At 30.4% G+C, this 20,967-nt stretch overlaps 1 protein-coding gene across 1 annotated transcript in view; it reads left to right on the top strand.

The window, feature by feature from the left end:
• The window catches only part of LOC123692650, a 30,054-nt gene extending 10,022 nt beyond the window's left edge, over nucleotides 1–20,032 (top strand). The window contains exons 6-17 of the mRNA XM_045637420.1: nucleotides 169–339; nucleotides 2,750–2,875; nucleotides 3,314–3,466; nucleotides 3,634–3,759; nucleotides 4,049–4,201; nucleotides 5,226–5,369; nucleotides 11,732–11,862; nucleotides 13,015–13,560; nucleotides 16,874–17,062; nucleotides 18,569–18,870; nucleotides 19,085–19,273; nucleotides 19,418–20,032. Coding sequence (XP_045493376.1) covers nucleotides 169–339; nucleotides 2,750–2,875; nucleotides 3,314–3,466; nucleotides 3,634–3,759; nucleotides 4,049–4,201; nucleotides 5,226–5,369; nucleotides 11,732–11,862; nucleotides 13,015–13,560; nucleotides 16,874–17,062; nucleotides 18,569–18,870; nucleotides 19,085–19,273; nucleotides 19,418–19,988 — 2,801 coding nt within the window. The 3' untranslated portion in view covers nucleotides 19,989–20,032. The remainder of the gene's footprint in view (nucleotides 1–168; nucleotides 340–2,749; nucleotides 2,876–3,313; nucleotides 3,467–3,633; nucleotides 3,760–4,048; nucleotides 4,202–5,225; nucleotides 5,370–11,731; nucleotides 11,863–13,014; nucleotides 13,561–16,873; nucleotides 17,063–18,568; nucleotides 18,871–19,084; nucleotides 19,274–19,417) is intronic.
• The last annotated feature ends 935 nt before the right edge of the window (nucleotides 20,033–20,967 follow it).

Below are 20,967 nucleotides of genomic sequence, written 5' to 3'. Positions count from 1 at the left end.
TAATGACGAAAGTGCTTCTAAAAAAAGTCTAATTTAATAAATAAATTTGACTTTGAGTTTAGAATGGTGCGTTTTTAATTCAGGCAGTAAAGTTGGTACATTTATGTACCTTACTGACTCAAATAAAAACGTACCATTGTTTAATTTTCAATGATTACTTATTTTCAGAATACTCAAACTATTTCGACTTGAACTACTCTGGAAATGAAATAACGTTTGAAGTTAAGTCACAACTGACTGCAGAAATTTTAAGAGAAAATCAAATATATCTCATTCTTAGAGGAGACAGAGAAAATACAGCGGGAACTTCGTCTACTATTATAATACAGCTTCCAACAGGTAAACATGAAGACATATCTTATTTCTAACTAGCGGTTCGCCCCGGCTTCGCCCGTGGAACATGTTAACGATTTCTCTCCATAAGAACCATCCTCGTATTTCAAGGAATATTATAAAAAAAGAATTAACGAAATCGGTTCAGCTGTTCTCGAGTTTTGCGATTATATTTGGCGATTCATTTATATTATATAGTAGATAATATTAAATTTAAATATGTCAAAATACAGTATAAGTTTCCCGATTATACTTACTTCTTACTCATATTTTTATTCGTTCAATTCTTGGTAAAATTGTATCTTTGTCAAAGAAATGCACGTTATAAAAAGATTGTAATCGTGCGAGATAATTGTTTTGGAATATTTTCAAGCTTTCATTATGTATATTTCCATAATGTCATTATCAACTTTCTTTTGATAATATTATTTACTGCTGTATGATTTACTGGCTTGTTTCTTTAAGGGCCGATTTTTCAATGCCCAGATAAAGAGCTAGATAGACTTTATTCTTCAGTTAACAAAATATTCAATTTTTCAATAGACGAATAGGACTTATCTATCGAATAACTACGTTATTTGATGAATAAATCTATTTGCCGCTCCAACGGCCAGATAGCGCGCTATTCGACGAATAGGCGTTTGATTTGACAACTGACGCGTCAAATTTGGGATATTTTCGTATGTAATAACATAGAGCATAGAATTATTAACAATTAAGCCTCTTTCTATATAATTATTATCAACTAAAATCATATTGAAATTGATGTTTTTGGTAGTATTGATGACCATGCCATTGAAAATTTGCCGAACGCTGCCTTTATGTCGTTTCCATCGTAAAATATATAAATTTAAACACAAATTTAATCAAAACTCTTTACTCGAATCAAAACAATAATCAACAATCATAGAACACAAGATAAACTTAAAATGCACTCCTGACGTGAGTCATAATGACGGTTGTTGACAAATTGCAAGAGTTGACTCTATCCCGCTCTAACCTGACTAATTTAATATGTTTGTTTCGCCACTCCGAGAGCAGAGCTGCCAATATGGAAATATTTGGTCAGATAGTTATTCATCAAATAAATCACAATTGAAAAATAGGCGAGCCGTTATGAGTTAGATATACAATTGAATAAATCTATTCGATGGGTAGTTATTAGACTGTTTATCTCGGGATTGAAAAATCGGCCCTAAACGAAATGATGTTCAAATGATGAAAACTTCTTTGTGAGACCAATTTGTTATTGAAACATCAAAAATAGATTTTATCGCCCTGGGACTGTATATCTAGTATAGTATTATCTGTATATCTAGTATAGTATCTGTAACTGTATATAGAAATGAAAAAAAAAACAATGAAATAGAGTTTTATGAAACATGTTCTACAAAGAGAATCGGTGCATAAAATATTATGTATTTTATTATGAACTCGATGGGAACTATGTACCTAACCGGTAGGTACTTCATTTGAATTTATATGTTTGAAGTAATCTGGTCAAATGACCTTTTCAATAAATACACATCAAGGTCTGTTAGAACATTTTTAGACAATTGAATAAGGATGAACATTTTTATCTTATCTTATTTTAAAATATAAATAAATATGTAAATATTTTTATGTTTAACTATTAATACTCGGTTAATTTCTTATCATCTTCATATATCTAAACTGTTTTACATTAATTATTTTAACCTTACCTTAATTTCCACACATATTTGAAGTTCAAAATTAGCTAAATCGATCTAGATAGGTATTTTGGAGCGACAGCGCGAAAAACGCACAGCAATGAATTTTTACATAATTATAAAATGTACCAACTATTTGTTATAGCTGTATACTATTTTAACAACATTACATAATATTTCATACTTTCATAAAAAAGTTAAAAAAATTTTGCACTTGGAATATTCATAAAAAATGACCTAGTTACTTTATTTTATTTATTTATTTTATAAATTAATTAATATGACGATTGACATTATTAATACTTCTCACGCGATACCAATCCTTAATCTTTATAGACTTCTCATTCATTTCTAATCATTCATTCATTCTTATACTTATGCAAATTAGAACTGCAAATAACAATATTTATAATTTTTTATCTAAAATATTACAACGTAATTACCCTATTTATTCTTTTGTTTCCGGATATCTATGTATATCGATATATATTTATGTGGTTTTTTTATATCTTATCACAACATCGATAACCCAGAATCAAGGCTAATTTATTCAAGTTTCACCTTATTAATTATAGCCCTTCTATTGTTTCATTATCGTAATGGAGAAATTAATGATAATATAGGAAGTATACAAAACTATTATTAGCTACTATTATGTATACTGTGGTATTATTATAACTTTTAGGACAAATCCATTATGTTTTCAAAGATAATTGATTTTTCAGACACGCCACTTGAACCAGATGCATCTTTTGACAAAGTATTGTACACGGGACGTTTAGAAGAAAATGTGGTAACTCATGAGGCTATAACGATACATGAATACAGTGGAGACATAACAGTTTCAGGAGGTAAGCTTTGCTAACATATTTCGTGTAGGTACACATAAATTACTCCAATACAATGATAATTTACAATGTATTATTGTATAATGTTTATTAATATCGATGTATGATGATGCTCCAAAGATAAAACAGTATTTTTCAATAGCAAATACAATGAATACAAACTTTTAATCTATATGTTAAGGATGTTATCAATCGTACTACAAAGGGGAAAATCCCAGCGATATAAAATTTAATAATAGAGAGAATTTCGATGTACCTGTGCCATAGAACTAGAACAGGTTGCATAATCAACTTAATGTATAGATAACGTTTATGCACAAAATGAAAAATATGTATCTAGAACAATATTTAAGCTCAATTTCGTTGAATATTTATTACTTTTACACAAAAATTATTAATGATCTCTAAAACATTAAAATCGTGTTTGACTTTCCGTTACAGAATATGGAGACTACTTCACTGCATCTTTAACAAATGGAGTAGTGACGGTTCAAGCAACAACTATTATACCAACCAACAATATAAACTACATTGCCCTAAAGCTCATAGCATCGCAAGAAAGCGCTGTACTTATTTTGGATATTGCCAAGCCAGGTAAGAACATATTTCAAAAACCTCAACGTATGTGCAATAATTATAATAAGACGAGACATCTATTTAACAGTCTAATAAACTGTGGATTCTCTAAATATTGTAAGATTTTCTGAATCTTAATATTGTGATAAAATAACTCAAAAACAAATTGGACAATTAATTTTCAGACACACCAATTGAACAGGATGTAACTTTTGACAAAGTATTATACTCGGGGCGTTTAGAAGAAAATGTCGTAACTCATGAGACTATAGCGATACATGGATATAGTGGAGAGATAACAGTATCAGGAGGTAAGCTTTGCTGCCTTTTTTTAAAGTCTCCCCACAATAAATAAAGAAAACTTGTAATCTTAATGATAATGATAGTATCAATCGTTTCACATAGGAGAAACTCTAAATTAAATTAAATTTAATACCGAAAGAAATCTTCGTATATTACTGAATAATTACTATATATGGATACATTATAAAGTAAAAATATTAATACAAATACTACAAATATTATTGAATGAACTCCCTTCAAAAACATTCATTAATTGATCCTTCAAATCCATTTATTTCAAAATATTTTCTATTAAAGATTATGCAGACTACTTCACGGCAACTATATCAAATGGAATAGTGACGGTTCAGGCAACAACTACTATACCAACCAACAATATAAACTACATTGCCCTAAAGCTCATAGCATCGCAAGCTAGCGCAGTACTTCTTTTGGATATAATTCAATCGGGTAAGTCCACATTAAAAGATATCTTAAAAGCAAGAACTTAATCGTATTATCGTAGAAGCTGTATGAAGCTGAAAATCGTATTCAAAAGGCAAAAAGTTATATTATTTAGGTACATATTCAAAAAGTACGTAAATTCTTGACTCGGTGTTATTTGATTACCGTATACGTATAAAGTGATTTTGCAACGAAATAACCCAAATAACGAAAATCAGATTATGCTCTCCTATTTAGATCTATTCATAATGTTGTATGAGCTTCTGAGAAAAAATATTTTCTCGCAACATTTCTGTGTTCAAACTGAAATTTTCTTTATCAGGAAGCAATTTCTCAAGTAATAATCTTGCATTTGTTTATCCAAGCTTTCTTTTCGTGTTATTTTATTTCTTCTGAAATGAATGAAACGATATGTTGAAACTTGTTTTTTTTTTATTTTTTTATTAGGTATAAACTTTTCTAATAATCTATTATTAGCCAATTCTAATATTTAATAGATTATTATAAAAGTTTATATGAATAGAATATGGTGTTTTGATATTAGATTGTATATTAATTATGACATTCTCAATATAATAATGAGTGTAACATAATTTACATACGTTTCGAAATATATAACATAATTTTTCATCAAAATAATTACAATGATGACCTTACTTACTAAGTTGTTTAAAAAACGTATATGGGCTTGAATAACTAAGTATCCTGTCATACAAACTAAAATTACAGAGACGTAAGAGGATGCCTTTTAAGTGTAATTTACGATTACTTTCACCATCCATAAATTTCTTAATACTTATAAAATTAACTGACAATACTTTCGGTACACTTTTGGCTAGGTATTAAATAATTCACATTTCAATGAATCATTTTAAAACGTTAGTATTCAATAATAATTTGAGAAAAAAAGTGTTGTTAATTCACTTCATTGCTTTACATAAAGAATCTTCGTTTATCTCTTAAATTTTTCAACATTAAAAAATAATAATCACGTCAGTACTTTGCGTTTCAAATGTAATTTTTTATACAGATTCCCCTGCTCCTCCATCGGTGAGCTTTACCTCACCCTCGTATATTATTCGGACAAATGAGGCCCATACAGGATTCATAGGTCAAGTGGTTGCCAATGCTGACAATGGAGAAACCGTCAGCTACTCACTGGAGATAGACAATGGTAAATATTTACTAAACTTTTGCCCGCGGTTGCACCTGTGTTTTCAAAGCAAAACCCGCATAGTTCCTGTGGGATTTCCGGGATAAAAAGCTTATGTCTAATTCTGGTTATTCAGATCTACACACCAAATTTCATTGTAATCGGTTCAGTAGTATTTGCTTGGTATTTGATGTGTATTATAAGGAAAAACTAAATGTTTAAATAACTAAATGTTTTTTAATTCAAATTATTTACTACATAATAGAGAGTAGATAAGAATAACATGTGTTATATAAAATTAATATCATCTTGGAAAAGCATAGGAATGTTTATCAGACGAATACGACCGAATATCATATTATGATGATAATTATCATGACATGCATATTAAATTTGATAATATCTCTTGGTTGGTTAGATTTTTACGAATAATCAATCGGAGTAATATCTATACTTTACTGTGAATTAATTGATAACTATAACGTTAATATAATATAATATAATAGACCGTACATATTTCATCTAAATAATATTGTTTATTGGTTGGTTGTTTCATGAATGCTACGCTTCCAGGGGCTTATTGTTATTTTCAGGCAAGGCAAAAAATCCTAACATGATTTTATTAGCTTCATATTTGTGTTTGTTAAGTAACCCACCTACTTTTAACGAACATATTTAATTCAAAGTTTGTACACTGTCGGGGTTTTGTGAATACAATAATTATTTTCTTGCACGTTTTTAGGTATTTTTAAATATGTTTATTATTTTATAGTCTGATATTTTAAGTCAGTTTAAGATCGGCTAAGTCTATTTAAATGGAAATAGTAACATACATACATATAGTAACACATATTCTATCAAATCTCAGCGATACATTTAATTACATTATTATTTGAGGTTAAAGCTAAACATGTCCCGGATATAATATAGGTCATTATATCTTAAATGTGCATATTTATGTTTTATTTTTAATATGAGTCATAGTATGTATACGGTTATGAGATTAACGCGTATGATGGTATTTATTTATTTATATTTTTTTTAACAATATGAGGAAACATTCTCAAAATCGTGTGTTATCAGTGAAATTATTCATCGCTGTTGTCAAATTAAATAAACATGATTATGATTAATTTATAATTAAATTTAAATTATGTATAACTACTATTGCATAATAATAAATAATATAAAAAGGCAACATTTAAGTCTTATTTCAAAGTTCCTCTAATTAACCAGCTACATGACAAAACAATCTATATTTATGTTTGCATGTCCTATACTGTGTACATACAGACGCCGCTTGTTACATTCCTTTGGCAGTTAGCTCAATTCAACGCCCAAGGGATAAGGAAATTTCCAATCCTGTAGCAATTAATGGATGTGCGTTTCATTCATTTATTGCTACATTCTATTCATAAAATAATAATTAAAGTACCTACGTACTTAAAAAGCATTTTTTTTGCAAGACTTTGCAAATACAGATATTAAGTAAGCTTTACGGTTCTTGAGATTTTAAAGGAAACTTAAACAGATCTATCGTGTTTTTAAATGAATAGTTCTTGCGTATAATTAATCACAAGGTCACCAAGATCGCCAGCCAAATCTAGGCCAGTTTTAATTTAAGTGTATGTTCCAACATAAATTCCACAGACCTATCATATATTTCCAAATATTGAATGAGCTTTTAGTAGGTAGTCCCCATGGTGGTCTTTGTATAATTAAAATAATTTAAAACAAGTAAATATTTTTTCAATAAGCTTCCATGATCAAAGATAGATACTATAACAATTTACCAAATTACCAGATAGACACCTTTTCCTTTAAATTTAAATCTCTTTTGTTTTGATACGTCCGTATCTGTTACTGATTCACTGAACTTAATGCTCTTATCATTTAAATCAATTTGTGTACTTTTACGCCTCCAAAATGTTACATTGTTACCTTCATCCATCTTCACACCGCAACTTTTTATTCGTTGAAAAATTTCGTGATGTCATCGACATTCCTTATCTCGACAACTGATAAACATTTATTAAACCGCATATAAATAATTTTCACATTTGATATATGAGATTATTGCCTATATGTTTACATTTTGATTTCATATTTATAATGGGAATTCAGCATCCGACTGCAATTTGAGCCAAACTCGCAAAGAGAAGGTTGACACTCTTATATTCACAGAACAGTAAGAACATAATAGAAGTGCTATAATGTCATCATTAGTATGAAAACCAGTGTCGCCAAACCCACACATTTAAACCGATAGTTATACAGTACACTACAAGTAAACTATGCCTTTGATTGGACAGCTTAATTTGAGTAAAAACTGACTTAGGTTATAAATTCAGCATTTCAATATGTACCCTAACGAACCAAGTTACGGTTTATTTTAGTATAACATCCCTAGGTTATATTAGCTGTTTTGTTTCTCTTTGCTCAGAAATTCCAAATTCGAAAACATTCAGCTATTCCACAACAGATGGCGTTGGTTTTCAATACATATAACTTTGAACCTCTACACATAAAGATAAGGTTGAAATTTGTGTCACTCTAAATTAATGACATTAACTTGACATTAACCTGATGCTATGCTCTAAGGGATGTCAGCCTTGTTATCGATAATTCACAAATAAATATATTTTTGTGCATTTTTTTTTTCTTTCTATTATATGAGTATAGGATAATGTGTCACATTTTGGAGTATGTTTATTACTACTAAGTACGTCTTTTCATATTATTATATTTAAATAAAAAACGGAATAGAATAGTATAAATCTATATTTACAAAACAAACAGAAAATATGCATTATTTTAAATCTTGGAACTGCCGTAGGTTTGATGTATCGGTGGCCTTTGTTAGACTGCTTATTGCTGTTCGGCATCCAGTTAACTCGTCACGTTGCATTTATTATCCATTTCTCCTTAAATTAGGCTCTTTCGAAAATCTATAAATAAATAGGACAAATGAAAGCTAAGGAAAAATAGAATAAAATTTAATATTTGAAATGTTTGTCTTTTCTAAAGTATCGATACTGTCGATATGCGCCACATGCATCACTAATCCGACATTCGTTTGTTTATTTCAATAATATTCCAGAAAGTCTTGTTTGCTGTTCAATCTATATTAGTACTTATTTCTTATGGATTAGGGTTCATTTTGACTTAATATTTTTATAAATTTTTGACAAATTACGACAAGCGAAGTTGTAACATAAAATATATTTAAAATAAATTAAAATAAGACTTACCGATGGTATGAAATGCCTCGATTGCTGATATTATTTCGTCTGCTATCATTTTTCCACTCTAATACCGAACAACACGCTCTAAATAATGAATAAATATGGAAATAAGGTTTGACAGTTGACAACCGACTCGAATATTTTTCTGCGCACAACTGAGAGCGAGTTAGGTGATCTTACCTTACTAGTGACACGTGGGCCACGCCCACATCGCACTTCTATTATGTTCTTACTGTTCTGTGCTTATATTATAGCTCTCATGAGTTCATTAGAAAACATTTTATTACTTTATATCTTCTTATAATATCGCTAATTATTCGCTAATGACAGAACTTTTCAAATAAAATGATTTTGTGGTAAACGTTACGTCACAGAATGTATAATAGTACTTGGTTACGTGTCTAAAATTTTGCATTGATCATTTTGGATGTTGATGCAAGTGAAATTAGATTCTATTCTCGGAAACTAAAAACGTTATTTAGCAATGCAATTCATCTTAATCTTATGGTTAACATATTCAAAGGCAAATTGAACGCTCAGCTGCAAATTCATTCCACTGATGTTCCGATGCAATTTCTACACATGCACCCGGTAAATGCATCATTTGGATGACATATTACATTTCCATTTGCATTCGATGTATATTATCGTTTATCAAACATCACGGTTGAATTGATCGATTGATAATAAAACATTCAAGGACTTAACAATATACGAGTCACAGGTCCATTAAAAAAATAATTAAAAGGGTTATTTTTTAGTAACCTTCACTTCAAACCTTCTTCGAATGGTAATTGCAAAGTCAAGTGTATCTAAAAAAGTGATCCTATAAGGATTGAGGTTCGGAACCCTAAAAAAGATACATCAGATAACTCTAGTATACTGTTAATTCAACGTGGAAATTATTTTAATTTATCCTTAATTTCTTCTATTTTAATAGACACAAAACAAACTGAAAATCGTTTCGACATACCTTCGTCCTACACCTACTTCAATTGTTTAAACAGATGTCTCATATGCCCTTATATTGAAAACGGGACATATATGAAAGGTTGAAAGCTTCACAATTCAATATTGGTATAAATTTAATATTTTCAAGGAGTCCATAACTGTCGTATAAGAGTTCTCTAACACAACGTCTTTTATTTACCAAGTAAGTACAAAGATCGTATCTTGAAATTATACTACTTACACATTTAGAACAAGTTTATCCAACAATACCGAAATACTATACAAAATGCATATCTAAAAGTTAAAACTTTTAACCACTACGAATATCAAATCTCTTCAAATTTGTCGCCAATTGAAATAATAGATTTGATAAATGATGTAACGACTTAATATTTGTATATGACATATTATGTACTTAAATATAAAAATGATATCCAACCCGTATGAAACTGCAGTATCATTAATCTTGAAACCTACGCGAATGACAACTTTGATCTGCGAACGCTTTTAAACCTGTGATATAAATGCTACCCGTCACTTTACGGTTTTCGCAAGATCATAATTTTTAAAACATTACGTTACGAATATGAGCTTTCAAGATAATAAGGTTGCAAATTCCTGTATAGATAATGTCTAACTATATAATATTCATAAGTCAAAAAGATTATTCTCGATTATTAGATTTAAAATAAGCACGTATAGATCAAATGCATTACTGCATGTCAATAACAATAGATCGAAAGATTTATTAAATATCTAGATAGACTCAATGACATCGGATATGATATGAAAGGATTAAATGCCAGACTTTGGAATAAATTCATTTGATGCTCTCTAGTCACGTACTTATTTTAACAAAATCATTTTATCGTCAAGTAACGATTCATAAAAGGTTATTACATCAAAAGGTCGTTTGTAGGCTTTACTTGGTAGTATTGAATGTTTTAATTTTAACACACGGTTATCCATTTACTTTATTTGCCATTAAAATCGTATTTTATATGTTCTACGTCAATTATATAAATAAAAACATTGAACGCTGCTTTAAACGTGAAATCATGTAGTACATGAGTTATGAACTTACTAAAAAAGGTTTGGTTTAAACATTGTTTATCATTAGGTACCTAGCATGTGAGCACAACTTTACCAGTTTTCAGTTACCTACCTTGGCTTAAACATTAATCTTTCAAATAAGTAGGTTGGTACAGGAGTTTTTTCGCAAATCGAATGTATTCAGATGAGGTAATTTCACTTTTAAATGGGTTTGCATAGAGCACAACACATTGAATATTATGCGGTACCTATCATAGGGGTTTGGGTACTTTTGCAGAAAGCCCGACGCCACTAGCCCATAGACTAGTGGCGTCGGGCTTTCGCGGCCAGTGATGAAACTTGGATATTCATCACGACCGCGAATGTTTATCACGACGCTAACTTTACCTAAACCCCTTTCTATTGTTATTAATAGACCTGTCATATAATTTTCTATTCATTGCTTATAACGTACACATCGAGTTATTTATTTAATTTCTATTGACGTATTTTAATCGAATCCCTAAATGAATTCTCAATAACTCAATCATTACTTAGTACTTGCTGTTTTAATTACTCCGTCTACAAAAATAATTGGGCAGAAACGAAATGTAGAATATAATTAATGAACATTTGATCTGGGAAAAAATTATAAATGGAATGAAAATATGAATAATCTCGTTTATCTATTTAGGCTTAATTACTTCATTTAAATATAATGATCGAGCATAAAAATTGAGAACGGAATAAAGAAGCAGAAATATTATGTTCAATAATTTATTAAGTTTTATACGGCGTCTGTTAATTTGGATAAACGACGTTAACGTACCATTTGCTTTAATATATTGCTATATTTCTGATTCATTAAATGATTTATGTTATAGAACATAATATTATAGAGTTGATTCTATGACATAATGATATAATATTAATAGATAGAACATTATTTTTGCCTTGGAAATCTAATTATGAATTAATATTTACGAATGAAAATGAAACAATGCAACACGTGCAATATTTTTAATTTTTAGAGGAATATTAGTGTAAATATATGGATAACGTAATTAAAAAAAAAATTGTAACTAACAGTGAAGCAGACTAGCATAATGGCTTATTATCACCTAAAAGTGTTAAAATTGATTTCTTTTATTTCAGCACAATTACAGGAACGTCTCTCTATCAATGGTAATGGTGAGATCCATTCTTCAGCACCAATAGATGTCGGTACCTACAGCTTCCTCGCTGTTGCAACTACAGTCACAACCCGGGTCTCTGCTAGTGCAACGGTAAAAAAATAATTTAATTATATAAGCTATACATGTATAAACCACTTGATTGCCTCCTGGCTACAGAAGTTTATATACCTAAGGGTTAAACTTAGATGTCGTGGGTTTGATTCCCAGTGGAATAAAGAAAGTTTCGGTCGCTTGATCACTTAATACTAAGTATTATACATAATACATAATATAATATGTGAAATCTGATTTCTATTTTCTTATTTAGGAAACGGACCGTTTCAAACGGTTCACCACTGTTTCTTCTCTAAGCTAATCTAAGCTTTTAAGAGATAAAATAATTTACCAAATCCGTATAATATCATTATAAACGTATTTGTTTTTATATCTAATACTGTTCCTAAACAAACGACGAATGCATAAGTTCCAATCTGTAAAAATTGTAAAACAAATATCGTAATCCTTAAAATAAAAACACAATTTGCAAAATGCACCACTCTTGCTTACAATAATAACACGTGTTGAAAAATCGAGGCAAATCTCAAGTCATAAAACCAAGAGGAAAAGGGAGTCGAGCAATTCTTATAAGAACCTCCCGAAATTTATGGCCGCCCCATAAGAAAATATGATAACGTATAACGATCCAATGTATACAGAGGAAGCTATTAAAGTAAATGCTGTTTAAGTTTTCACAAAAGGTTCGAGTGAAAAAGTTTGCTAACATTATTGAACAGTATTTGTACAGATAATTTTTAAGTTTAAACAACCTAAAATTGTTCACAAACACACGAGTCAATGTGATTATTGTTGTCTCAAATAACGGGACATAATTTATCCTTTGAGTACATGGGAAATTATGATACTAGCCGCTAATAAAGGATATAATTTTGGATATTACAGGGCTATTAACGCTCTTCAGAACTAATCTTTAAATTAAAATAAAATTATTGTTAAAGTTTGACCATAATTTATCTTATATTAGTTTTATCCCTGCAAACTTTAGAATACAAAGAAGAATTTCATTTCAATCTAAATCTACATAATTTGATCGCCTTTCGTGGTTATATTATCAAACTTCTCTACATTTTCATCTAAAGTTTCCAATTTAATTGAATCGAACAATGAAATAGTTGGTAAATATTTCAAATCTTGTCTATTTTATTTATTACAATAAAAAAATATAGAAAAAAACATATTTTACAGATTCAGCTAACAGTAGACGCCTCAAGTTCAGTTTTGTGTAACGATACAATAACTTTGCCTCCACTGCTGATCATTGAACGTTATGAAGAAGAACCTCATTTGAACTTGGTACCGCTCGAAGCTTATCCCGACTGCCAGTATCAACTCGTAAACAAATGGCCAATCGACCAAACCTGGATATACGTCGACCAAAACGGTCTACACACCCGTGCCATAGACAGGGAACACGAATCTATTGCCTTCATGCACGTATCGCAAGTTCAAGTCGAATTAAATTTATACTGCGACAATGAACTGAGGAGGAAACGGTCGTTAAACACAGATGTCGAAAATGACCCGAAATCTTACGACTACGGTCCAAATAATTGGATATTAACCGACAGTATACAGTATAACCCGAGACGATCTTTGGTGAACCTTATAGTCCTGGATATTAATGATAATGCGCCAATATTTGTAGGAAAGGAAAACGAACCGATAACGGTTGGATATCCTCGAGGAAGTATAGATGAATTCATTCTTCCCAGAGCACTCGCTGAATTAAAAGTAAGTAGAGAATATTAATTTTTATACATTATTTATTTGTTATAGATAATAATTACAGAAAAAAATGTATTTTTCAGTACTATCAATATTGTCGTAAGATAAACTAGCATAGAGTTTACAAAAAACATTCAGAAAAAAATTCAAACAAAACTTTCAATATAATATTTTACAATCTCCGTCAGAAGAAAGTTGTAATTATCAGGAAAGTAATCCATGATTAAAACCGAAGACAATGTTACTTTAAATTTAGCATATTTTATTATTCAAAGAACGTCCGTAGCCGGCAAAATTGTGATTCAGCTCAGAATCTCACGCGACCAAAATAAGAAGAAACAAATAAAAACATCTAACCGTTACAATATTCAATGTTACTTCATCTGAATAATGCTGTTCTATTTAATCTTTTACAGTATAATTTACCTTTTTTATGCATTAATTGTTGGAGTAAAACAATGAATATAAAAAATAATCTTACTTCGTTACAAAAGGATTGCTTTTCAGCACTCGGGAACGTAGCTGAATAACATTTTATATGTATTATATTACTACAAGGCGGATTTGCACGCGCCACGATGAACTAGCCCATGTAAACCATGACTGTAACTTTTTGAGTTATACCTACATAAAAAGTGACCACTATATGCATCTAATAAAATTATCGGAAAATAGCCTAACATACGCGTAGGTTGTCCTACTAGGATAAAAGTAGTACATAGACAATATAAAAAGAAAGCAATATATTGTGAACTTTGCCACGCGGGTGACACCGCGGTGCGCAGCTAGTATAACAAGAAATCCATACTTAATATTATAAATGCGAAAGTATAACTTTGTCTGTCTGTCCGTTACTCAATCATAACTACTGAATCAATTGGCATGAAATTTTGTATAGAGATATTTTGATACCCGAGAAAGGATATAGGCTACTTTTTACCCCGGAAAATAGGATCGAAATAGGTTTTAACCCGGAAATCCCACGGGAACGGGAACTATGCGGGTTTTTCCTTGACTGCGCGGGCGAAGCTGCGGGTGGAAAGCTAGTTGAAAATAAATCAATATGAAATCTTGGTTATGAATGATATTTTTATATAATTTTTATAAAATCAACATACATTAATTAATGCAACGAACTCATCATTAACAACGTGTTTTTTAAAAACAAACGATGACTCATGCCATTGCATTGCAGAAAAAACATTCGTGCTCACATATTTATCCTATATCCTTATAGTTTTTTATTGATTAGGTCAACACCAATTGTCAATTACACTCTAAAAATATTTTATTGTCGCTTACTGCATAAGGTTTTAACATATTTGCGTACAATACAAATATTGGTACACCTTTTTAGGCTATATTACATCACTACTGTAACATATTATCTAAAATTATATGGCCACCAAATATTATTTTATAAGAAATAATAATACGTTTGTTATATAAAAAATTCCCTGGTATAATCCAATGAGCCTCTTTCTAATCCTGTAAAATTACAAAATAGGGAATAATTAAATGAATATGTAATAAGATACACGTTTGTTAATTGAGTTTTCCTTTGTTTTGCTTTTCCGTTAAATGAAAAGAGATGCGATATAAATGTATGTTAAAATATTTTTAATTTGTAAAATTTTAAAGACTAAGATGGTTTGGTAGCTAACAAAACAAGGTAAAATGATAAATTCATAAAAAAAACCATCTATTTCTATTCATAGATAATGAGTAACCTCAAACCACATAATTAAACTAAACACAAATAGTAAATTAAATTTATGTGAAATTAGCCTTTCGCCTGCAGCATTTCGCGTACTATGAGGAAAACCCGCATAGTTCCCGTTCCCGTAAGATTTTCAGGATTAAAACTATCCTATGATTTAAACCAAGTTACCTTCTATGTGTTCGCCAAATTTCATGAAAATCGTTTCAGCGGTTTTTGCGTGAAGGAGTAACAAACAAACATACAAACTTTCGCATTCGTAATATTAGCAGTTATAGATGAAATCACGTGACAAACTCTATATTGTCTCAAAGAAATGTAAACTTTTAAATAATTGCAATTTAATGCACAACCGAGTCTTATACAACGCAAACTATAGATTGGGGTTGGATTATGAAAGTTTATTAAAAGCTAAACTCCTTATTTAGTCAATGGAGGTGAGACGGTCAATAGGTGAATGCGTTTTCTGAAATCTATTGTTTATCGCTGCTATTTCGCAATTTTGATAAAGGCTTTCAAACGATTGTCTAGTTTAAATAATAAGGCAGACACCTAAAGCTAGACTTATGTGAGGTCAACGACGTGAAATAGTATAAAAGGATTATGAATTATAAAGACTTGGCTCAAAAAATTCAGTGTTTGCCGACTGAAAAAGCATCTGTTTTTAATAATACAGATCAAACATTACCTAATTATTCATTATGTTAGTGCCTAGAACAAAAATAATAAAAATACTCATTTATTGACATATAACATGTTAACAAAGCTATATTACCTGGAAAAAATTAATTAGATACCTGCATCTAAAATAATGTCTAAATAAATCAAAATGTAAATAATGGCATTCAGTAGTTTTCTTAACTTTGCTGCTATTCACTATTATAAACGTAGTTTTTAGTAAAGTGATTATAATTAATGTTGTATAGTTTACTTTGGATACAATACTGCATTTTATCCGAATGCGGTACTAAAACTAACCAAAAATATTAATAACATTTACTTCAATAAAAAGGCCTACAACTAAAGTATCCATTCTTCAGTTAAAATAAACAAGTGTTTGGTAGAGATTTATAATATAAAATTAAAAACCGAATAGTTATGTAAGCGACAGGACCCGACACTTTCAGCTGTATTCGTGTCGCCTGTCTGCGAAGAAAATGGAATTTCAATAATTGCCGCATTTGTTAACAAGACATTGTTTAATTGGGTTATAAATATAGAACAATAAAAATTCATAAAAACCATAATTTATGATGTAATTACCAATATGTTATATCTTGAATGCTAAATGCTTGAATGATTATGCATTATCTATTCTTATCGCGCATATCGAATTTATAATTATACAATATACATAATAACAACTATTAAATAGTATATATAATATAATACAAATTAATGTATAGGTACTTAACATAACCTGCGTAAAATCAAACAAAACAAAAACACGGATCTTCTTTTCAATGAAATATCTGTTACATATTACAAATAACCCGGTTAAATTAAGCCAACATAGAAGAGTAAAGTTACATCAATTACCATCAAGCTGATAGTTACCGTTATAAAATGCACTTTTTTCACATGTATTTTATTTAACAGGCAACCGACGCAGATATAGGTGAAAATGCCGAGTTATTATACTGGAGTTCAGATAGCAATATAGTTGTGTCACCAGGCACCGGCTCAGTACATGTACGGAACCCTGTGAACCTTGAAGACAACACTCGCATCATTGTTAAAGCCACCGATAGGAATGGTAGCGGACTCACCGGCACGATTGAACTTTTGGTAAGCTTTATACTGTTGTTACAGGAGTTATGGTATAATCGACTCTATATATAAAGATAAATCCCTATTTCCCTTAGTCACGGCACTACGCGTTCTCGAACGGGTAGACCGATTTTGATAATTCGTTTTTATAAAGTTTTGGAATAGAAATAGAAATATAAATAGAATACTTGCCTACTCTAATAAAACTTGTCGCTTTGTCACCATGTTAATACTTAGAACCAGTATCATGAGACGCTGATAAAGTCACCGACTATTGCCCAGCCCATTTTATTGTAGGTAATATTTTTCTCATACCTTTATTTGTTATTTTAATTGACTGATAAGCAAAACAAGCCTGGTTATAGTACTTAAAATGATGGGTCGTAATATAAAATTCTTATTCTACATTTAATTCTGTTGGCTCGCCCATAATTTGGAAAATACATATTTCAATCGTTGATTTTGTTACCCTCTTCGTTTTGTTTAACTAATTGGTAATTTATGTATTATAAAATGAATTTAATTAGCTCCTCTAGGCAAAGGTAATATCCAACTCGGGTAATTCTGCTCTGGATTAACTTTTATGACATCAAAGGTTCTGTCCCAAATAATTATACCTAATAACATTTTCTTAGCTTACAAGTTTTTATTTATAACGAATGCCGCTATGTTTATAAAATCGTCTGTATTTCTATGTGTTTAAGTAAATCTCAAATAAAAAAAAGAATGACGAATTAATAAAAAATAGCGACTGCAGTAAACCAGTCCCACTGGTTTTGACTGGGAGTGTTCTGTGGTGACGCTTTTGTTATATCCTGTTTGTTTATTCCATAAAGATATAAATTTACTGTTAGACGTATCAAAAAGCACCAAAAACTAGCGGCACGTACATAAGATATCATCTGTTATTGTAATAGATATGACTATGCTTTTTCCACATATTTTGTCGGCATTCAAATTAGCAACGGTTCAACTACATTCGCAAAATTTCCACGTGTAAATTTACAAGCTTCTGCTTTCTACCACAGAATAAAATTAAATCATCAACATGCTACAAGAAAATATTAAACAGTAATCCGTGACTAATACCAAAAGTGGTCAAACGAGACTTAAAACATAATTCCATACGTCCGCGTCGGTAGTTCAATAAATCCACTAAAGAGATTAATTTACATAACTTTAAAAAATAATAATTGCTCTGATATTTTGTATCACTTTTAACCATAAATATTTTCAATGGAAAGAAGATTTGGATAACAGGAGTATTTTTAAAAAGTTCGCTCATAAAAGCAACGGTACTCGACCTCAAAATGTAAAGAAGTTGAAAACTTTATTTAAAAATAACTAAAGTATATTGTTTACTGAGGTTTAAGCAGTTGACCTTAACCGTTTACATAATATAGTAATAATATTTGTTTACTGCCGTTGAACAACGCCTTTGGCATATATTTGTAGACTGCACATAAGCTTTTGTTCGTTGTGTAAATTATTTCGTTAACAGTTTTTAAATGTTTATCTTTACAGGTGAAATTATTAGATACAAATCACATAGCAGTTGTATCTGTTCGGAATGCTTTTGTTAATGATGAGAGTAAAGTATTGGACAATCTGACTACTGCTGTAGGATATGAAATCAAAGCCCTCAAATCAACTGTTGTGCCTGAAAGCAATGAGGAGGACAGTCTTCGTCGTTATGGACGTATGTTGCAAGGGATGAAAGAAAAATCTAGAAAAAAACGTGAAATTGATACAACAGGGGCACTACTCAGACTTTATATTTATGGGCTGAGAAACAGTCAACCTATTGATGTCACGCAATTAATAAGGCAAGAAAAAAATCCTAATATTATAGCTTCTTTGGATGTGCTTTGTGACTCTTATTATGCATTAACATTTCCTGTGTCACAGGAAGTCATAGCAAAAAATAATGATTAGCTAAATCTTATATATAATTTTATAATACATAGTTATTTAGTAAAATAAATTTTGATTAACATTGATGAGATCACTATTATTAAAATAAACAACTTATATTTACAGAGATCTCAATAACAATAATGTGGTGACTTTTGGCCTAGCGCAAGTTCTATCGCTGAAAGATTATCTAGAAGGTCTCCAGATATGTCCTATTCCAGCCCGTGAAACAGGCTTGTTGGCGGCCACCATAGCTCTAGCCGTCGCACTATTCATCATCCTTATAGCTATTGCTGTATTGGGTTATCTCAGATGGTAATTATATACATATTCTTATTAGTATTTTACGTAAAATTTGTATATTTTCGCACAATACTTAATTGTATTGAGAATAAGCTGATAGTAACCTTATTATTATTTGTTTTTTTACTAAAATTTTGCGTTTCATTTGAATTTTAGGAGAAGGAAGCCACATTATGACCATTTTAGCGATCAAAACAGTTTAGCATCTCGAAATGAGTCTATTGCAGTTGACAAACCTGATTTTATTACAATACCGCCAGAGAACATTAAAGTTGATAAACCTGACTTTATAACAATGCCGCCAGACAATATTCAAGTTGGGACACCTGATTTAGTTACAATATCTCAGAACAATATAGAAGATATGAAAAGAAGAGGGAAAAGCCTTGAAGAGCTACTTGATGCTCCTGAAAAAGGAGTCAATGAAGTGATTGTGGAACCAGTGCCCGAAGAGAAGCAGACTCCCAAAACTGTTTCTTATGAACTTCCAAACGACACAATCGTTAATATATCAACGACGAATCCTGATGGTCCTATTGTCATCCAATCTATTGATAAGTTAAAAGACAATCTAGATGAATCAGAGGATGATGATGAATTTGGTGAAAAGCAGCGTGCCAGACGGAAATCTGTAGTAACGTTTAATGAAAATGTAGAAAAAATTATACACTTAGAAGACGGAACCGATGATGACTCCGAACCCGATTTGGAAGTGTATGAATTTTAAAGAGTTTTTTTTTATATGTAAATTATAATAAATATATTTTTTAATCCGTTTTTTTATTTTCCCAATAAATACGGTATGTGAATTCAAAATGTGTAAATAGAAAAACATACTGATAGTAAATATTTACATTTTCATGATTAATGTTGCTTGCGTCAGATCATAATTCTTGCCTGTTATTACCCTTGCATCATATTTGTAAAGCGTTAAAGTGAATATAACACATTCAGATTTTCCAATAAATTGTATATTATACACCGCATAATTGTGATTATTTGGCTTTTACGTACGACCACTTAACAATATTTCTCCGAGAGCAATTAGTTAACCACATATGACCAAGCCCGGGTCATTATTTACTACAACTTGCCAAAACTCCAACTCGTGGATGACTGTTTAAGGGTATTGTCCTCTTTATGGTCGTCCCTAAGATATAATCGGACAAGCGAATAAAATTATGAGATTTAGCTAACATTGGACCAAGTAGGTGGCAAAGGTGACGTAGAATATTCCACACACAAAACGGGATCTGGCTGGTTTCAATATTAACGGTTCGATTACAAGAGAAACTAATTTTGTCTTATTTATGATTATCTTTTAAAGGATTGCGGATAATTTGCATTTTAAATCTCTTATCCCGTTGGTCGCGGCGGTGATAGCATCTAATTTAAATTTGGCGATAATTTCAGATATTTGGAAAGAAGATTAATTTTAAAAACTTATAGAACAACACTGTTTTAATTTTAAATTGGTATCAATCATTCTTACAAGTAAAAACATACAGTTATATCACATACATAAAACCCGAATCAAAGATTAGTGAGCTGAGTAAATAACTGTATTTTTTGTTATTTAATCCAATTGTGATATGTGACAAAAATTGTGAAAATAAAAAAAAACTATGCACACTTGAAGTTCTTTCTATTACTACCTTGGCCAATATAAGACAATAATCTGCAAATTATTCATCAAATTTCGTTTA

The sequence above is a fragment of the Colias croceus genome, chromosome 6, assembly GCF_905220415.1.
Source record: "Colias croceus chromosome 6, ilColCroc2.1".
NCBI classification, from domain to species: domain Eukaryota; kingdom Metazoa; phylum Arthropoda; class Insecta; order Lepidoptera; family Pieridae; genus Colias; species Colias croceus.
This window is presented reverse-complemented; position numbering and strand designations above follow the sequence as displayed.